General features: G+C 40.7%; 1 protein-coding gene across 1 annotated transcript in view; it reads left to right on the top strand.

Annotated features, from left to right (window-relative positions):
- LOC103370711 (C-myc promoter-binding protein-like) overlaps positions 1-20,341 on the top strand; it is a gene marked incomplete at its 3' end in the record, with an annotated part of 93,641 nt that overhangs the window by 33,289 nt on the left and 40,011 nt on the right. The window contains exons 3-9 of the mRNA XM_008299842.1: positions 679-925; positions 7,385-7,454; positions 10,180-10,349; positions 15,603-15,892; positions 16,453-16,519; positions 16,757-16,815; positions 19,302-19,446. Of these exons, the coding sequence (XP_008298064.1) occupies positions 679-925; positions 7,385-7,454; positions 10,180-10,349; positions 15,603-15,892; positions 16,453-16,519; positions 16,757-16,815; positions 19,302-19,446 (1,048 nt within the window). The remainder of the gene's footprint in view (positions 1-678; positions 926-7,384; positions 7,455-10,179; positions 10,350-15,602; positions 15,893-16,452; positions 16,520-16,756; positions 16,816-19,301; positions 19,447-20,341) is intronic.

The following is a 20,341-nucleotide window of genomic DNA, read 5'->3' as shown; positions in this document are numbered from 1 at the left end:
ATACTCAATTTGTGCTTCGTTTTAATCCAGCATCATACAGTATGCGCCCATCCAACTTCATGTCCATCACAAACTTTCCACAGGAATACCCACGTACAAAAGGAAACAAGGGAGCAATTTTATACTCAGGTTTGGATGCAGTTGTAGCTCACTTGGCTGCGTTGGATTCCTGTGCTGTTTATTTATGTGAGCTGGCATGTTATTGTTGCCTGATATGGACTGTCAGTGTTTTTCCAACAGGTAGGATTACAGTGTCACAAATAAACTGCGTAAATGGCTTCCATATGGATGACCTACTGTACATGTGGGAGGAGAGTCTCCAAGTTTCTCTCTGGACTGGTGTGTTAACAGAGCTTTGCTAAAAACAACACAACTTAAGTTACTGAGGTTAAAAGTGGCTCTGAGTTTGAAGTTGAGCTGCACTGTTACTGCACTTTATCAGCTCATAGATCTCTTATTGGTTTTTCAGAGCAGAATAATCAGCTCCGTGCTGTCAGCTGCTGGAAACTGGGACAAATGCCCAATGTTAGATTTAAATGTAGCACTTCACCTAATTGGCCCGCCGAGATAATAACAGTAAATTTTATCGATGAGTTCTACACGGTAATCACAACAAACAGCTACACGTTGATGTGGTGTTTTGTTTGGCTGACCACTTTGTTCTGCCTCCTCCCGCAGCGTTCTGTACGAGTGGAAGGAGCGGCTGAAGCAGGGCTGCCACCTCATCCAGACCACGCCCTCCGGCCGCCCGGCCAACATCAGCGGGAACTCCTCCCAGCGCATCTACGTCACCTACCGCCGGGCGCCCGAGAGCCAACCGCACGCCGCCCTGGCCGTCACCGACATCTGCATCATCATCCCGAGCAAGGGGGAGACGCCACCGCACACGTTCTGCAAGGTGGAGAAGAATCTCAACAGCAGCATGGTGAGGCAGATACTGGTGCATAGACGGCTACAGCTTTTGATCTTTGTGCTAGAAGCATGACTTACATTATGTTTGGTGAGAAATTTCCTGGTTGAGTCCAGATATTTCCAAATTTTGAATCATCAATCGTAGGAATGTCAAGATTTTCAGTTACATTCAAAAAACTTTGTTTGTCCCTTGGGTGCAGTTCAAAGACACGTAGAGCAGTTGGACATAGACCGGTACCAGCAACTGTACAATAGTTGTAGCAGCCATGTGGTAATTAAAACAGGATAGAAATAGAGTATGCTGAGAGAAAGAATAAAAAGTAAACTCGTGTTGACAATGTACATAAGGTACTAAAATGATACAGAAATGCAAGGTGACGCTACACCAATAAATAAGGAACAGAATTACAGTTTTCGCATGAGGTGTCATTTAAGGTGCGGGTGGGCCGAGAATAAATAAGTTCAGCAGAATAGTATTCAACACCACTAAAATTCTGTGATTCTTGATACCAAGTTATTACTACAGCAAAAAATAAATAAAAAATACACCAGTAAAATGAAAGTTTTTACTCAGGGATGCAGCCTTAAAGTAATAATAATAGTAAAAAAAGACATTTCAGCTCTTTTATGGTGGCGTAGTGTTGCTGCCGCAGTGCCAAGCTGCCTGATATATGAAAAAAAAAGAATGCAAATAATAAACAGCCTTGGTGTGATAAGTATATCAAAAACTTTGGACAGTGGAATGTAGCCTTCAGTCATTTACAACAAACAATATGGTGGTTTGAAACTCACTCATCCAGTTTCCTCGTGAAGACTTTGATGTGAGTGTGCGTGCGTGCGTGTGTGTGTGTGTGTGTGTGTGTGTGTGTGTGTGTGTGTGTTGTGTGTTGTGTGTTGGGTCTCCCGCTCCAAATTCTCTTTGTGCTGATGTTGTAGGAAACCTGTTAGGAGATTTGAGTTATCAGGTGTAGCTTAATGAAAACCACAGAGGCTGCTGCACACTTACACACACCGATATATGTTGAACAGTAACGCTATCAGCAGCGCCCAGCTAACATTTGAGCTATTGCTACGATTGCCTAATAGAGCTAAGTTAGCCTTTGTGAGCGCTGGGTGTGGAGCAAATGATTCAAGATGCAAATGCTGTGACGGCATGTTGTTATAAGAGAGGAACACCTGAAAGTCTGTCGGCTTGAATTCTGTGTTCACATCTGGTTGTCTGACTTTGAGGTGCTGCAGTAAGTTTGAGGTGTTTCCTCTTTGACACTGTTTGTTCTCTGACGTTTAGTTGTCTATAACTTGCCCCTGATCATCGACTCAAACACAAATTTCTCTCACACAACTTTAGAGGGTTTTTTTTTCCAAAGTCTAAGCGGACCTGTTGACCCTTGACTTGCCATCACAATGTCCAGTAGGCTCCCTTTAACACCTGCACTACTTTTGATACCTTCAGTTCCATAGAAAACAAGTACAGTTTTCAGTTCTTAATTATTATATATTATTATGAACTACCAAAGTATAGGTTCTCGTGAGAGCATTTGTCCATTTTCTACATTCAGAACAACAGGATGGAGACATAAAAGTGAAGTACACCTCGTTCATTAGTAAACAATATCTTTGTCCTTATTTGCCAGACTTTAATTGCTCCTGTTGATTTACAAGACAGCTGACAAATTAAAGTGTCTTAGTAAATTGTTGGGTGTCCTTGTATTGGCAGAACAGCTTAAGTGCAAATGCTTTTACCTGAACATCAATATCCTGCTTATTATAGGGTTTTTAAAGAGTCCCGTTTTTGTGTTTGGGAATGTAGACATCATATCTGATTTAAAAAACCATGGATCAAACATAAAGAATATGTTAGTGGAGCGTCAGTCAACAGGAACATAAACTATTTCGATATTTTCTCTCTTTTTTTGGAAGCAGCTCATAGCTTTGTCCACCTCAACTCATCACTGTGCTTTCAAACTGGTTAGTAACCAAGTAATATTCCCTACAACTGTCCAGTTAGTGCAACGCTATGTTCACTTTATTTCTCACAGCTGGTAAAATGATGTCTATTTAACCCAGAAATGTTCCCTTGTGTCACTCCACTGCACATCATGGTGACCCTATCCATGTTTCATATTTTCTGGTGCTCTTGTCTCTCATTGCTGGCAACAAGGCAGATAAACCAAATCCACAATGCGATGTTGACATGTAATAGTGCTAAGCCAGCTGTACGCCTTGTTTTTGGCGTCTAAAGTCAGATTAATTTAAGATTAGGCTTACATTTAGTAACCAGGTAGTAACCAGCAAACAGCATATCCTAAATATGATCGAAACTGAGAGAAGGTTCTTACCTGCAATACTGGTGTGCATGTAAACACAATTATTGATTCAGATACAGGCAAGTAACGAGCAAATAGCCATGTTTTATTGTGTCTTGGTATTGATTCTTCAAGTCTCTGAGCTCTGTGATAGGGATTGAACAGCAGTTTTCCAAAAGACGTTCTTCGTTTGATGTTTTGATGATCCTGTTGTAAAGGTCTGTCCAACACATCGGTTCAAAACACCCAGAGATGTTCAGTTGAGTTGAAATCTGGTGACTGTAAATGCTCTAGCATCTGATTCACATTATTTTCATCCCCAATAAACCATCCAGTGACCCTCTCTGCCCTGTGAATGAAGGCATTGTAGCCACTGACGAGACCACCACCATTACAATAGAAATGTTTCATCACAGGGTAAAGGTGATCGCTCTGAACAATTTTGGACTGATTTGCAGCAAACCATGGGAGCAAAATGCAACGTTACTGAGTCACCACATCCCCCTCACTGTAGGGGTCACAGGTTCAGGGTTGTTTTTTTTGTCACCCGTCTGTAGTTGTGGAAGGAAATTTTGCAAAATGGGGGAAACTGAGGTCGAGGGCGCAGACTGATGGTAAGTGTTCAACCCAGAAAGGTCAAATTCATAATAACAGAATGACTTCTACAATTTGCTGAACATGACAGGCATTAGAAATTGAGGGTGGCTTTTTTTTCTCTTTAAAGTTACTCACTGACATTTTGAATTCAGCCGACAGATGCTCATGTTGTCAGAACCTGTCTGTATTTGAAATGTCAAGACATTCCTTAGTCACAAGTCGTGAATCCTCAACTCCACTCCAACTCCGCCAGACTTCCCTCGAATCCTTCTCCACACGGGTTTTTTAAGTGTCTTAAATTTTAAATGTGAGAAACTAGTCAGCGATACACGATGACATTGAGCTTGCTGCGATGAGTAAGCCTGATCAAACACAGACAGATTTAGCTGCCACGCTTGCTTGGTTATTCAAAGTGGTTGAGCTGCGCTAAAAAAAAAAAAAATCCCAACCTTGAACTCAGTAGAGTTTCTCTGTCTTTTGTGCTGAAACATATTGTGGAGGTATGCAGGCCAGAGGATGAGAAATAGACTAACACTCACCTGTTGATCCTTTTATTTAGGTAATTATTTTTTTGAGTAGTTGGGATAAAGATTTCCGCCTCCAGGTGAGATGCTGAAACTAACAAGTGCATCCAATTATGGAAAACCGTCCTAAATTGCCTCAGGAAGTTTTTTAATGCTGTGCATGCTTCTGCTTTTTTTTCGATCTTGTTTTTTTTTTCCAAAGAGGAGAGTAAAGTCCCTCAAGCTCTGTGGCCTCTGCTCCTGTACTTTGTTTCCTCCTCGCTCAGTATTTCTGCTCTGTCCACTTTGCTGTCACACTCTTTTTACATCCTCCTGCTTTTTTCTCTCTCCCACCCACCCGACCACACACACATGCATTAGATTACAGTAAAAGTCATCGCTGTCTCAGCTCTGAGTCCTCAGGCATTTCCTAGAAGAGGCAACCCCCTCTAAGAGTGTTTTTATGTTTGTGTCTGCATGTGTCCTAAAAAAATAAAAGAAACCTACGGAGGCTTGTGTTGCCTGAAGCAGAAGACGAGGATCCCGCTGCACTAATTTTTCAATCTGCCTAATGCAATAGCTGTGAAGACCATTTTAATATTTCAGTGAAGCTCTGTCAGCATCCTTCATTTTAGCTGCCAAACACCAGCTTTCTTTCACAGTGACTAATTGTCACAATGTTTGTTTATCAGATGCGTCATCGCTTCAATCTACATGATAATGGTTTACTAGATGCAAATCTCTTTGTGTAGTTACGCTTTTGTTCCGTTGGGCATTTCTAACTTGCTTGGGGGTAACCTGTCTTTATTATGTATATTCTAATTGATTATTATTGCCCTGACTAATTGCAGAAATAAGTTTTCAAATCATCAACAGCGCAAAAGTACTTAATTAAATGTACCAGTCCTGTTCAGCTTAAACAAAAGTACAGAAGTAATAATACTTAATTTATCGAAATGTTGAAGCACTTATTTTGCAGAAAAGTGTTTGCTGTGACGGAGTTCCATTTTTATGTGTATTCTTCTTTATGTATAGTCAAGGTTGTTAAGTCCAGTGTTTCCCAACTTCAGGGACTTGAACCTGGTCATGATAAATCTGAGGGGTTGTCTGATGATTTATTGGGAAGGAAAGAACAAAAAACAAAGTTCTGCTATGCAATACATGTGATTCACTCTCTGGGATGTGAATTTGCTTTCCTTGGGACATGCTAGAAAATAATCTCTTTAGGTCACAAAAAGTTATGAAAATAAAACTCCTGAGAAGTTTAGAGATTAAATGTCTTTTTATGGGTCTTCTAATAACTCTAGAAATATTGAAAATGTGATTTGACAAAGACATGCCCGTGTAGTGTGTTCTTTAAGGTCATTGTCATGTTTTAAAATTTTAAATCCTCATCTGAAAAGTTACCCCATCGATCTGATATGAGGTGTGGTGAAGAAGTTCCCAGATTGCCCCTATTGGAAGCAAAAAATGTTCCTGCTTTCTCCTTCGAGGTCATCTTCTTGTGCAGTGATACACAGCTCCCAGTGCTCCTGCCATGGTTTGAACTTTCTCTGGACGTCGAACTTGTGTTGAGAGGAAACGTCGAACGCGATGTGAAACTATTTCGACCTTAATGTTGAGGATCATCACCGGTTACAAGAGTTGGATCTCCGGCTGCAACCCAGAGACCAAACAGCTTTCTTTCATGGAGAAACTGCGGCCATTTGTTGCTTTGTTTGACATTTACAGGGTTGTGCACCGTTAATAGTCTCCCTGGGTTGGACTGTCAAACCTGGTTCTACTGTAACATCCTGAGGCGACTGAGAGATTATATTCGGCAAAAAAAAAAAAAATGTCCTGAGCTGTGGCACGACTTCTTTCTCGTTCCCAAAATAAAGTTCAAGTTGAAGGAACGTTGTTTTGACACAGCGCTGCTTCACATACTCACAGAACAGTACGTCCAGGAAGTTTCAAACACGGCAGGAGCATAAGGAGCGGTGTACTGCTGCACAAGAAGATGACTTTAAGAGGGATATCGGACAAATTTAAATTTAAATGCTTTTTTAAATTATTGTTATTATCAGATGTCCTTGAATACATCTAGTGCATGTCATGGAGAAAAAAAATAATGGAGACACGCAAGTAAAGTACAAGTACCACAAAATTATACCTAATGGCAGTACTTGGGTAAATATACTGTTTTATTTTGTCCAATGTTGTCATAATGGATGAATAAAAATAACCCGCACTTCCTGTAAATAGTACTCTGTCTTGTCAGCCAAAGGACTTTCCATTTTACCAGTTATTCAGCCATTCACACGTAATTTTCCTGACATTCACTGGTTTCCGTTTTAGTACAACAGGGGTTTAAAACTTGTTCCAAATGGGATGCTGTTATCAAAATCCTGGTGGCCTCGAGGTTTGAGACAGAAGCCATTTAGTCCCAAAGTCCCATGTTCAAATTTGGCAAGGGCATTTCATTTCCCCCCCATCTCTCTCTCTTCATTCCCTGCCAGCTCTCCACTCTCTGGGTTTAATAACTGCAAAAACGTTCTCCAGAATTTGAAAAATACAACCTCCTGCAAGCAAAGACCATTTTAAAATGTCTCCTTGGTGGTGCATTAAAAGAGAGTCTGCTGCTAAAGCATTGCACTCAAATGTAATCACAGCTCAAAGTCCTGGTAACCAACAATAAGTAAACATATACTTTGAAATGAGCTGGACTGATATGAAGTGAAACCAGTGGTTTTTCGGAATGGGTCAAACTTGGCAGTGGCACTGATGTAAATGTTTAAATGTGGTCTGCACTCCTGCAGCAAGGTGAATACTTGAATCATTGGAGGTCGGCTATTAAGTCATAATGAGCTGCAAAATGCAAACACCTGAATAGTCCTTGTACTGACTTGTTTGATGAGGATTCTAATTTGATGTAATTAGGTCATAATTTCACTTTTGAAGGGAAGTTATGGGAACACTTTTCCAAATTAGATTTTTATGCGCTTTGTTCCTGATTGATCAAAAGGTCGTCGATGTTGTTCACAGAGGACATCACACTAACTTGTCCCATTTTGCTCTTGCTTTCAGTGGGGCTCCTCTGTCTACTTGTGTTATAAGAAGTCTGTGGCCAAAACCAACACAATAGCCTACAAAGCAGGTAAGCCTCTTAATCCCATAACTACTAGTGCACACAGATCCAAATACTGATGTGAACCTCTGACATCTCAAATAACATGTTGCCTGCAAATGCTTTCCCTCCTTCCTCAGTTCTCATTATTGGCTTCTTTGGTAAGAAAAGGTGAATAGAGTGCAATTTTAGATAAACCTGTGGCTTTATGAACCATGAATTGAATCAGAAGCCCTTAGAACTTATCCTCAGGTCATAAATATTGCATTTAACATAGTGCCTGTTTGTGTATTCGCTGTAACTGTGTTGTCTGTGGAGAGGAGGGTCTCCTGCAGAGTACACTGGCTGCACTACTGCAAGTTCAGGCTTGTTGAAGCATGTTGCTGCCTCGGAATTGGAGCGATGAGATAAGCTTCTGCATGCCAACATCATCCCCCGTGAAAGGGTTTAAATAGTTAGCTTATATTCAATGACGATATGAAGATCATTTCACATTAAATATGGAGAATTTTCAGTGCCAAAAACCACTGACCGAAGATTTTCATTTTCCGATAACGCTGTTTGGCTCAGAGTTTGGCTCAGCCTCCGACTGGCTGGCTGGCTGATGTTTTGTTGTACACGTCTTGAATATGCAGCAGACTGTGAATGGAGCGATGCTATCTGTTTCTCACTGATGCTTCGGATGAGTCAGCTCACAGAAATGACGTTTATTTTTTAACAATACAGGCACAGAAAATCCAGCCTGCATCGAGTTTATAAATGTGGCAGTTTGATCCAGAACTGAGCAAGATAAGTTTGTTTTGGTGGATACGCGGTCGTTGTTTTGGAATGAAATATTGCGAATGAGCACATTTAGCTATGAAGTCAGTGCATCTACCCAACATCTATCACTGTGCACGACACGTTTGTGTAATTTGTAGAGAGGAGAACTGGCTGGCCCTTCTCCTTTTACTAAATTAATTCTTAAAATAGCATTATTTGTTGTATTTAACATTAACATAGTGTAATGTGAAAGGGGCTGCCTGAATGACACATTAAATCATAACTCTGTGGTTCAGCAGAGCTTATTAACCTTTATTAGGTAATTGATTTGCTTTTGCAGCACATTTAATGTTTGTTCTCAGTTGTAAACAGCTGCTTTTACAGCAGCATCAGGAGACTAATTTCAGCAGTCAAGCTCTGAGTGATGGTCTGAGAAAGTTGGCAACCTGCTGGTAAAGGTAGTGGAACATCTAGCAGCGAAATATTCTTTTTCTAAAGAGATGGAAAAATCTCTAAATTACACTCATCTGTTGGCCTCAAACATTTAGTTGTGAAAATAATAAGTCAAGTCAGTTTATTTATGTAACACTTTAAACACAGCAACACATTAACCAAGCTGCTGTTAATCCAGTAGACAGAAAAAGACTATAAATAAATTAAAACTAATTAGTCAATTAAAATCCAGAACAAATAAAACCAGCACAACAAAACTAATGCAAATTACAATGTAATGAATTACAAGGGCATTTGTTAGGAGTGTAAGTTAGATAAAAAAAAAGTGAAATTGGATTTAAAGGCAGCAAGTAAAAATGAGGTTTACAAACTGGTAGTGGGTAATAGATGTGTGTTGGGCTGCAGAGTTACGTTTTTCAGAGCAAAGCTTTTCCAGAATCTATTGTTCAGTTAAAGCAGTAAAAAAGTGAGAGAAGAATTAGACTGTGTAAAAACTGAAAGCTCTGTTTGTGCCTTGTTTTGACTTGACCTGAGAGATCTGACTGGTTCATAACGTGGCAGCAGATCAGAAATGTATTTTTGCCAGTATTTTAAAATCGACTTTCACTTTTTCTGGTCTTCGTGACGACACGAGCAGCGTTTTGAATCAGCTGTAGCTGTCTGGTTATACACTAGTCGATGGGCAGCATAAACAACCCTCAAAGTTTCACTTAAATTCATTAAAGCATTAATCTACTTGTTTTATTAGCCTTTGTGATTGTATTGTTCCAGATTGTGTGATTGCAAAAATTGCTTTTATTCGGTCGATCAGTCTGTCGATAATTAGTAAAAACTGTGCACCATAGTTCAAGTTGCTGATTAAACCTTCATGTCAACAATTTGTGTTTATTTCCTCAGCAGGGTTATAATGTAGCTGTGCACTTGAGAGTGTTTTAATAATAAATAATTGTGTCAGATTTTTTCAACGAAGTGTCTAAAGATGCTTCATTTTCAGAAATGTGTGTTAATATTCATATAGCAGTTCATCATTCACTTGAATGTGCATTTTAAATGTGTAATTTCCCAGCGTTTAACATAAATATATTATGAAATAAATGTTGGATGCTGGTTTGAAGGGTTGTCACTGGGTAGACATTTATTTTTCACGCACAAAATGTGTTTGTGCTGCTTGTTTAGCATCATCCTTCAGCGAAAGTTAGATGTAGCACGGAGTTAAAAAGAAGCGCACTAAGTAACTACTTCATTGTTTCTTATTTGTGTCCGCCGACAGTGACTAATTACCCAGAGGTCCGATTAGTACGGACTGATTGCTTATTACACAGTCGGGCGTTTGCAGTGACACGTTGACTCAATAAAGCAGTACATTATTATTGTGATTAGAGTACACTGAACTTGTTTTGTTTCATTTTCAGCTTATTGGAAAGGCGATTTTGCATCTACATTAGCTTTTAATTGGTATTCACAGGGGACGTTTGCCCTTAGCTGCTCTCTAAATTGAGTTCTCAGTTTGTTTGTCTTGTTTTTTTGTGCTTTCCTTTAGGTTTATTCAGCAGATATCCAGAGGAGGACTATGAGTCTTTCCCTCTGCCAGAGTCTGTCCCTCTCTTCTGCCTTCCCATGGGGGCCACGATCGAGTGCTGGCCGGCCAACACCAAATACTCCCTCCCTGTTTTCTCCACTTTTGTCCTCACCGGAGCCTCTGGAGAAAAGGTAAGACGGATGGATGGGTAAATTCGCTGTCTGTCCTCCACACACATCCGGGCGTCTAACAGACATCTCAGCAAGCGTCAGATACGAGAGGCTGCCAGCGACTGTTAGACCTCATCAACAGACTGCAACTGTCATCCACACAGCTGACGCGACCACAGACTAACACACTACTGTGGGGCACAAGAAAACCACAATGTGCTGCATGCCAGGAGGAAAAGTGGGTCAGGCATGCTGCCATTGTGTGGTGAAAAACCTTGTAACTCCACCTCATAGGTTTCTTATTTTAGAGCAGGCTTCGGGATGAAGAAACAATCAATAAAACACTAAAATAGTAAATGCGTTCCCACTGCATTAACGGCAAGGTTGTTTCTTTTTGTAGTCTTACAGAATTATCATTGAGCTGTCAAGGTTTTCCCAGACAACAACAACAATACAATACTCTGTCAGTCTTAATCACCCACTTTCTATTGTGCAGGCACAGATGAGCAAGACAGAGTTTAGATGCACACTAGTTTTCTGGTGAATTTAGTGTCCCATATATGAGATGTGACTGGACTTAGGTCAGTCGAACCGTGTACCTGAGCCATGCAGTACACATTGGTCGAGCAGCACAGGCAGCACCCGACAGTTTCAATCTACTTAAATCTGATAAAACTGAACTACAGCATTAGTCTAATTATGTAGTTAGCATTTTTGATTGCATTGTTTCAAACTGCAATTTTAACGCTTCTTAATTGTTTACCCCTCGTTTTCTGTGATCAGTGCCACTGTTGAGAGAGCATCAGGGTCAGATGTGATAGATATACATATAATATGTAATATAATGGCAGTTTAATGTTGTTGTTTGTTGCATCTATTAACATACAACCATTAATAACAACAAATGAGACACAAAATGGCTGAATTTAAATGATCTGCACTATCTAATTAAAAACTTCAACTTTGTAGAAAAATAAATAAGATGAACATAAAATAATTATGGTTACCAATAATTGTTGGTTGATTGATTAATTTCCTAACAATCATAACTAAACCGGTTAAAAATGTATTGACATATAAGGCAGAAGACCCAGGACATGCGTGTCAGAAAACACAACGTTGGGCTGGTTCTTATAGTTTAGTACTGTAGCGACCTGAAGAGGAGGTCACTCAGAATACCGGCAGTTTTGTGTCAGTAAGCAGAGAGCATTGAGGGAATTTAGCCAGCAAGGGGCACCGTGAGTAAGTCCTCTGTGGTGCTTAATGCCTACCGGCCAGATCTTTCCTTTTGTAGCTGAGCTGAAGTGCCTTACAGCAGTGTCACTGTGGCCTGGTGGCTCATAAACTGAACCAGAGCAACCATTCAAAGCAGCCGTATCAGAACAGCAGATTGTTGATTACGAAGTGTATTTAAATTTTATTTGTCTCTACAACCGTATAAGTGGGAATAATGCCTCTGAAAACAGTTAAATGTCTTTGTGAATTGACTTCTGTGTCAAGCGAGTGGATTGTTTGAGCCAACGTCCGATCAGGACTTTTGCTCTTTTGAGTTTCGTCAAAACTAAAATTCCTTCTCAAGGCACCTGATATTGTTTCCCACCTTATGATTGTCCCGTCCTCATTTGTGTTGGCAACAAACTTTAAACCCTTCAACTGGACAGTCATAAGGAAACACAACTAAACGTGCCCAACAAACACTCACATTATAATATGAAGCATAAATCCACTTTAAGATTTGCACACGAGTTCTTGGTTTCCACTGTGCTGATCTGTGAGGTTGGAAAGGAGTCTGTTCGGGATGAGACCCGTGTGTTGACACTTGAACTATGTGCTGAAACACAATCGTGATTGAAAACAAATAGCACCCAAAGCCTGCTGGTGTTTAATAGCAGCAACTTTGCAGAACAAGGTCAGTTTGGGGTCAGAAATGATCACCTGTGCCAAACCCTGCTGCTGCTGCTGAGTCCAGTTTGTGTGTACAGGTGTGTGAATGAAGGGCCTGCTGCAGCACATGCAGGAGGATATTAGGTGAGTGTGTGTGCTGAGTTGTCTTTCAGTGGCCAAGGTCAGAGAGAAACTCAGCAGGACTCTGGCAGTCGGCAGACTCCATGTTTAACTGAGGAGAGACTTGTTGGCCAACGTGCACACACACCCAGTGTTTTTCTATAACCATGAGAACCGTCTTAACTAAACCTCGGCATCAATGACTGTAACTTGTTCTACCTTCAATCCAGTTAAAGGCTTGGTGCAGCTGTACTGAACATAGCTGCTTCTACCTCTATTTCATTCAATCTTTGTGTCTGTCGATTGTTGCCTTTTTATTCTGTTGATTGTACTCTCAGCATCAAGGGAAATAAGGGCTTCCCTCAACGAGTCCTCGGGATTTAAATATAGGTTGAGTGAGTGACTGAATGAAAAAGTGTGTTGTAGCCGTTCTTATTTCCAACTGGCCACCCACTTCTGTATATAACCCAAAACTCAGTAGAGCAGAAAGGATCAGAAATAGAAGTTCTCACTGTGTCCAATGGCCACGTCAGTGTTACATAATTATACACTTGTGCCTTTGAATTATTATTATTACGGATTCATTAACATATAAACAGCAGTTTACTGTTGCAGATAATTTAGGAGGAGCGGCTTTGAGCTGCTTCATTAAAACCATGTTTTTATAAACTGATCACGTTTTATTTGAAAAACTCTGTACGTCACTAATACATAGTTGTCAGATAAATGGAGCACAGACCTGATTGACCATCAATACCATGAATTCTGCTTTTTCAAAGTTTCTACGTTTTCAGTTTTTGTTGACGATTTTTAAAAAGGTGACGGTTCTACTTAATGCTTCCTGTTGAGGTTATAGTGGGTGGTGGTGGTGGTTTACTGGACTGTTCTACATTTTAAAATGTTCCTAACATTTTGTACACCTCTGGGTGCAATGGCAACAAAAACAGAAAAGGAAGACTCTTTGTGAAAGTAGAATTTGTTGCAGAGGTGTTGTAATGGGTCACATCGGATTTCACAGGTGTACTGAAAGTGTTCAGTAAATGTTTAGTCATATGTGTTTCCCTCTGAAAAGAAGTAGTTGCATAAAAAAAGATGAAAATATATGAGAAAAGTACTAAAAGTTCAAACTAGAGTGCAGAACTTGAGAAAATGCTCTTTCACTGCTGCCTAAACTAAACTTTTAAGTTGTCAAAACTTATCTGAACTCAAACAGAAACTCTTTCCCCACACTTACACTAAAATTTAAACATGATCCAAAATCCAATGTATTGTGGTTTGTTCAAAAATACGTTTCATATTGGGTTTTTTTCACAGTTTCTACATTTTAGATTGAATTTGTGTCTTCTGTTTCGGTCCTGATTGTTTGTATATGTGTAGGTTGTTTTAAATACAGAACAAAGCCAGAGCAACCCAAATTGAGGCCCTTGAATAATTAGAGGTTGGTGAAATGCCTTTACTTTGAAAAACCCAGAAAACAAACCAGCATGACTGTTGATTTTTTTTGTGTGTTGCACAAGCATCATATATTTGTAGTTTAGCAACACAATGCTGTTACTTGAAAGCGGCTTGTTTCTGAGCATACACACAGAAACACACAGGCTTCCTCAGATCACTCATGGCAGCAAACAAAAACACGGGTCACCTCAGTCCCTTTTGGAGGAAAATGCTGAAAAGCGACCCACCCACACCGGCGGCACAGCAGATAAGCCCGCTAGCTTTGATGTGTGCATGAATTGGGAAAGTCTCGTATTTCCAGGAAGCGGAGGGGATTTATTTGGGCTGGTGCCGACTCTGGCTCAGCTAACCGCTGTTTGTTTGGCCCACAGCTGGCACTCATGGTATGCATGTTCAATAAAGGTTAAACAACGGTGCACTGTGCTCACTTTATTTGTCTGCTTATTGATATTTCCTTTTACCTCAGAGTGCAGAGTCAATTCACAGAAGTGCTCAGAGGTTTCTGAACTGTCTGCTCCTTTTTATTATTAGCTGGCCAGGTCCTCTGGAAAATATTTGTCAAACAATGACAAGAGTTTTCAGTTGTGTGTATGTGATGGTGTGTTGTTGTGCTTCTGCTGTAATTAGACTGAGAGTTGGGACATTTTGGAAAGTCCTCACAGAGGGCTGCTGGAAGGCTGAGATGGGGTTTTAGGCTAAATTTGTTTTAGTATTTTCTGTTTATTTTATTTTGTTCTGCAAATTGATTCTAAAAGTTATTTTCTTGTTTTCTGTTGTGCTTTTTGTCCACATATTTGTCCATGTGTTGTTGCCTGTCTTAAAACACGTGCAGCACTTTGGTTAGGTTTTTAACAACAGGCTGCACAAAATAAACATGAAAACCTGAACTGGTTCAGAAAAACAGTTTGGCAGATTAGATTTAGCATGAGGTTTATTGCTAAGTAAGTTTTCACACACAAGGAAATTAGAAAGACACATACAGTCAATGTTTCAAGACAAATAAAGAACAGTGTAAAAAGTCAAATAAACAGCAAGTGTGACAAATCCAGGGAATTTAAGTGATGAAACCATAATAGAAGTATTTACAATGTGCAGGAAAGTGCAACTGTGCAAATCATTTGGCTGACAATGTGCAAGTTTACAAAGCACATGGTGTAAACAACCTGAGATTCTGAAAAAGTTGTGCATTAATGTATTGCATCGAGTCTATGGTGGAGGATGCAGGGAGAGGCAGAGTCACTGGAGACTCTGACCTTGTTAAACAGGCCAGCAGCACAGACGTGGACATGTGAGTGAGTGAGTGAGTGAGTGAGTGAGTGTGTGTGTATACAAACATTTCTGTAAGTAGTTAATTGGGTAATTAGAGCTGATTGGTTGATCAGCAAAAAAATCTTGGCAAATGCTTCAATAGTTTATGTAAATTTTTAAGCTAAATAGCAAAGATTTGTTGGGCAGGCTTGCTATTATTTTCAGCTTTTCTTTGTCTTTTATCATTGGACATTGAATGTCTTTGGCTTTAGTTGTTGGTCAGGTAAACAAACACTTTTACGATCTTACGTTGGCCTTTGAAAACCTGAGATGGAATCTTTTAGGGCAAGGGTTCTCAACTGGTCTCACCCTGGGACCCACATTTTCCCGTGGTCATTATGTCGCAACCCACTTTTTTTTAAACTTGCAAAACCTTTCCGTCTCCCTGTTGCGTTGTGACATCACCAATTCATGAAGAGATGCAGCGTGGCTTCAGACTGTTTATACACGACAGACACGATTTTATAAACTGTGGATGTTGAGCTGTGCCTCTGTTCTATTTTTTAGGTTTACGGTGCTGCCATCCAGTTCTACGAGCCCTACCCGCCGGAGTGTCTGACCGATCAGCAGCGCTCTCAGCTGGGTCTCCTGAACCCGGACAAACCCTCCTCCTCCTCCAACACCGCGGCTGCTGCCACCAACAGCGCCACGACCAGCCCCGCCATTCCTCGCTCGGTCCACACCAACAAGTGCATCTGCCTGCTCTCCCACTGGCCCTTCTTCGACGCTTTCCGCAAGTTCCTCACATTCCTCTATCGCTACTCCATCTCCGGCCCTCACGCCCTCCCCATTGAGAAGTGAGTCCTCTCTTGTTTTCTCTTCATTTCGCTGTTTTATGCTCTGGTGATTTCACATATACTTTAGTCTTATCCAATACGTCTTTTGCTATGTGGAGATATCGCATTACCTGATAGTATTTCAAATATAGAAGTTTTTCTTGGGCAAAAGTGCAAGTTTCTTCTATTGGAATTTACTATATTGTGCCATTAAATCAGAAGGGATATCATCAGTTTCCAAAGTTCAGTGCATCTGAGGGGGCTGCCGAGAATACCTGCAGTTTTTTCTTAATTTCATAGCTAAAATATTTCTATTAATGTACTGGAAAGAATTTGGCTTTTTAGTTTTTCTCTACGTATGGGGGATCCCTGATGATAAAATAGCTGCATGAATGGAAAACACATCACCGGGGTAGAGTTGATTTAGGTTCCTTGAAATTATGCCGACCAGCTAATGTGTAACAGAAAATGCTTTTCATGTTTCACTGCTGCTCATAACTCAAGGTGGTTGCCCTGATGGATTACTCAGCCGCCCACTGCTGTTATTTTTGGCCTCACATCCCTCTAATTCTTCTTCCTAGGCACATCTCTCACTTTATGCACAAAGTTCCCTTCCCGTCCTCTCAGAGGCCTCGCATCCTGGTGCAGGTGAGTTTTAATTGCCAGTGTCGCTGTGATGTTTGCTGCATGCGGTGCTTTTTAGAAACCGGGTAATCACCGTTTTGCAGAAAGTCGCGTTGCTTTCTGAAGGTGTCTTCCATCGCCTGAGGGAACAGTAGTTTAGGTTCCTCCATTATGGATGAACATTTGAATGATTCAGTGCAGACTTTTTTTTTTCTTTTTTTTGCTCGGTTGGTTTTATCTCACTTTCCAGCTTTTCTTTAGCTTTCCCCTCATGACAGCCTGATGTTGAGCCAGCCCGTGTCGTCTCCTTTGCCGCTCAGGTAAGAGGTTTTTGGTTAGAAGCAATTTTTAATGGTTAAAGGTTTGACCACCTCTGGGCAAATTACATATTTTATGTATTTCAGAAGTACAAAGAAGTAAATACAACCCCTGCAGCACACACAGGCATTAAAAATGAACCACACTTACCGCTTTTTATATCTTGACATTGAAAAGCACAAAAAGGTAAACAGTAACCGTAGCATGTGGACTCTCAACTCTTAGTAGCCTTTGATAAATATCACAAGTTCTGTGGCCACCTCAGAGTCATGACATTCCTAATATTTAGTATTTTTAGCCACTTTAGCTTGCAGATCACTTCAAGTTTTGAGGTGTTTTTAGTCTAGAGCAACTTTAGCCACAGATTTTCAAAGATGTTCAGGTGAGGAGACTGTGAGGGTCAACTTAGAAGCTTCAGCTTGTGTTTTCTGAAGTAATTTATAGTGTATTTTAAGGTTTGTTTTGTATTGTTGTCTGTTGGAAAAACCTGACTCTTTTCATTGTGTCTACCTGACTGGATGACATTTACATTCAGAATTTTCGGGGTTTTAGTTGAATCTAGTTTCCTTTTCCACTGGCTGCCACACAACCCCAAAGTAGAATACTTCTACCCCCCTACTGAACAATCAGGGATTTCTTTTTGTCAGATGCTGCTCCCAGGTGTTGTACCAGAATATTGTGGTAAAGGTGGAGCTGAGCTGGAATGCAAAGCTCTTGATTTGTCGGTCAGTCTACATTCCAACCTTCACCTTTGATCATGGGTGCTGGGTATTAAACGAAAGAGCAAGGTGGCGGATATTAGCGACCGAAGTGAGTTTCTTCCAAAGAGTGGTTGGGCTCAGTTTGAGAGATAGTGGGAGAAGCTTGGACATCCAGAGAGAGTTTGAAGTAGAATTGCTGCTCCTTTGTGTTGAAAGGAGCCAGCTGAGGTGGTTCGGGCATCCGATTCCTCCTGGGCGACTTCCTCTGGAGGTTCTCCAACTAGAAGGAGGCTCCAGGGTAGAACCAGAAAAGATGGCATATTTCATCTAGCCGGGAATATCTACTGGAGAGTTTTTCTGGAGAGAGGGTCTGCTTAGTCTCCTGCCACCACATCCTGACTCTGGATAAGTGGAAGAACATAGTCTGAGATGTTTTCTTTGGTGGCTGTTGCCAGAGAGCTCATCTTGAGCTGTCCACAGCACCTGTTTCCAAACTGACTTAATCAGATGTCGCCTGGCTCTACAGACTTCAGACATTGGCTTTGTGGTGAAGCTTCAGATAAAGATTGCTTGTCAACCTGTTTGTGCATCAATGGCGCACCACCACACCTGTGGCAGCAAAACTGGAGAGACTCGCCGATAAAAATTTCCTGAAGAGAAATCTATGGGAAAATCCTGAACACATGATCAACGCTTCCCTTAAATTAACCAGTCGTCTGCTTTTTAACAGATGATCTGGGAAGCATCAAGCCAGTCATGTTCTTGTACTGGTACAAGCGTGAAGTTGAGAAACTGTACGCATAAGAAGTATAATGTGTTAAGAAAAACTCAATTTAAACCTTATTTTGGTGCAAACTGTCAAGACATTTTTGAAGAGATTTAACCGACGATTTCTACATGCAACTTATTATATTCTGGTGACCATGAAAATGACAGTTATGGCTCCTTTTTATTCCTTTACATAGCTTGTTTCTTGCTTGTTCGCCAGGAATAACTGCCCGGAAGTGTTACCAGATGTGTGCCAAGTGCTGAGACTTGTCCAGAAGGACTTTGCTGAACCTTTCTGCAGCTCGTTTGTTTTTCTCCAGTTTGATCTGAAAGTTTTCTTGCTCTTTCAGATCTTGTCTTAACCTCCACAGTTATCCTTAACTACCATTTCTTAATGACATTTTCAAAGTGGAAGTTGCAAGCTGGAAGTGCTTTGATATCTTTTAATAGCCTTCCCTGCTTTGTAGGCGTCAATTAGCTTCATTTTCAGATCCTGAGTCATTTGCTTTGTGCAACTCAAGGTTGCTGAGTGTTACCACAAGATGTGAAGACTCAGAGGATTAATCAAGGTCAAAAGAATTACCTGATGCTTTTTGAGGTCATGAAATAAAAAATAGAATTGCATCAGCATTTGTAGAAATATGTGCAATTGCTGCAGGGGTTTTATTTACTTTTTTTCACTTTAAAAAGCTGCAAAAAATGTCATTTGCCCAGATTCCAAACATTAGCATACAACAGACAAAATATTTGTTTTAACCTTGGAGGTGCTGATGATTTCTTAGACAGATTTGTTAAAATGAGAACACATTGACACATCTTCAATAGCAAATAACATCTGTTCTGCATAATTTATTTTGAGCTCTGAAAACATGACAAATTCTGATATTACTGGTATCAAGAGCATTTTAAAAAACTAAAATATTTTCAAGGAATAGAAAAGATTTAGCGACTGTACTGTACTATAGTTCCTTCTAGAAACATAGGCAATGATTTGAATTAAACTTCACTGTTTGTTGTAGTGGCGGCCGGTTCTCCACACTGCTCCAGAACCTCGGACCAGAAAATGCCGTCACCTTGCTGGTGTTTGCCGTCACTGAACACAAGATCTTGGTCCACTCGTTACGACCGGCTGTTCTGACCAGTGTCACCGAGGCTCTGGTGTCTGTAAGTTAATGCATTCAGCTGGACAGAGAAGTTTTACTCCCCACACTCACTCACTACAATTCTACAGTTTCATTTAGCAGATGCTTTTATCCAAATCTGAGAGCAACACTGACCAGCAGAGTGTTTCTCTTCTACCATGTTGTTGTTTTACACTTAATTTTTATATATTTTTTAGTAAACTGCAGCACTTACAGTTTCTTTGGTCATTTCTATTAATATGTCGCTTCTGGAATTTCTTTAATACAAATGTGTTTGGAAGATTCCAGAGAGAGAACGCGGGAGAAATTCATACATTTTGTTGAACAGATGGAGCACAAGTGTGTAGCAGATAGCTCATCCAGCTTCAGTGATGTTATCAGAAGATGGTTTTGAGATATAGTTTTTTTCTGTAGGAGGCTCATCCACCATATAAATCTGACCACACTACAGGTGGGCGATCTGCCCAAGAGATCATATGCTGATGCCTTGGTGTAGATTCAAAATCCACAATCAGAATTTGAATTCTTTGACGTGATCAGTTGTGCATATGATTGCCTGGATTCAAGTAATGTAAAGTCAGCTCAAGGCTCAAGGCCCAACTGATACCGACCACACTATACTATTAATGTGCTTGTGTAGTGCGACGTGGCTCAGGTGGTAGAGTGAGTCGCTCAATGATTGGAAGGTCGGCGGTTTGATTCCGCCCTGTAGCCTGCGTCATGGTCGTTGTGTCCTTGAGCAAGACACTTCATGCGTATGAACTGACTGTTTGAGGTGGTGGTCGGAGGGCCGTAGGCGCAGAATGGCAGCCGCGCCTTTGTCAGTCTGCCCCAGGGCAGCTGTGGCTACAATTGTGGCTCCGCCTGAATGAATAATTGACAGTGTAAAGCGTCTCTGAGTGCCGAGAAAAGCGCTA

This window comes from Stegastes partitus, unplaced genomic scaffold (genome assembly GCF_000690725.1).
Source record: "Stegastes partitus isolate 25-593 unplaced genomic scaffold, Stegastes_partitus-1.0.2 Scaffold1472, whole genome shotgun sequence".
In the NCBI taxonomy this organism is placed as follows: Eukaryota; Metazoa; Chordata; class Actinopteri; family Pomacentridae; genus Stegastes; species Stegastes partitus.
This window is presented reverse-complemented; position numbering and strand designations above follow the sequence as displayed.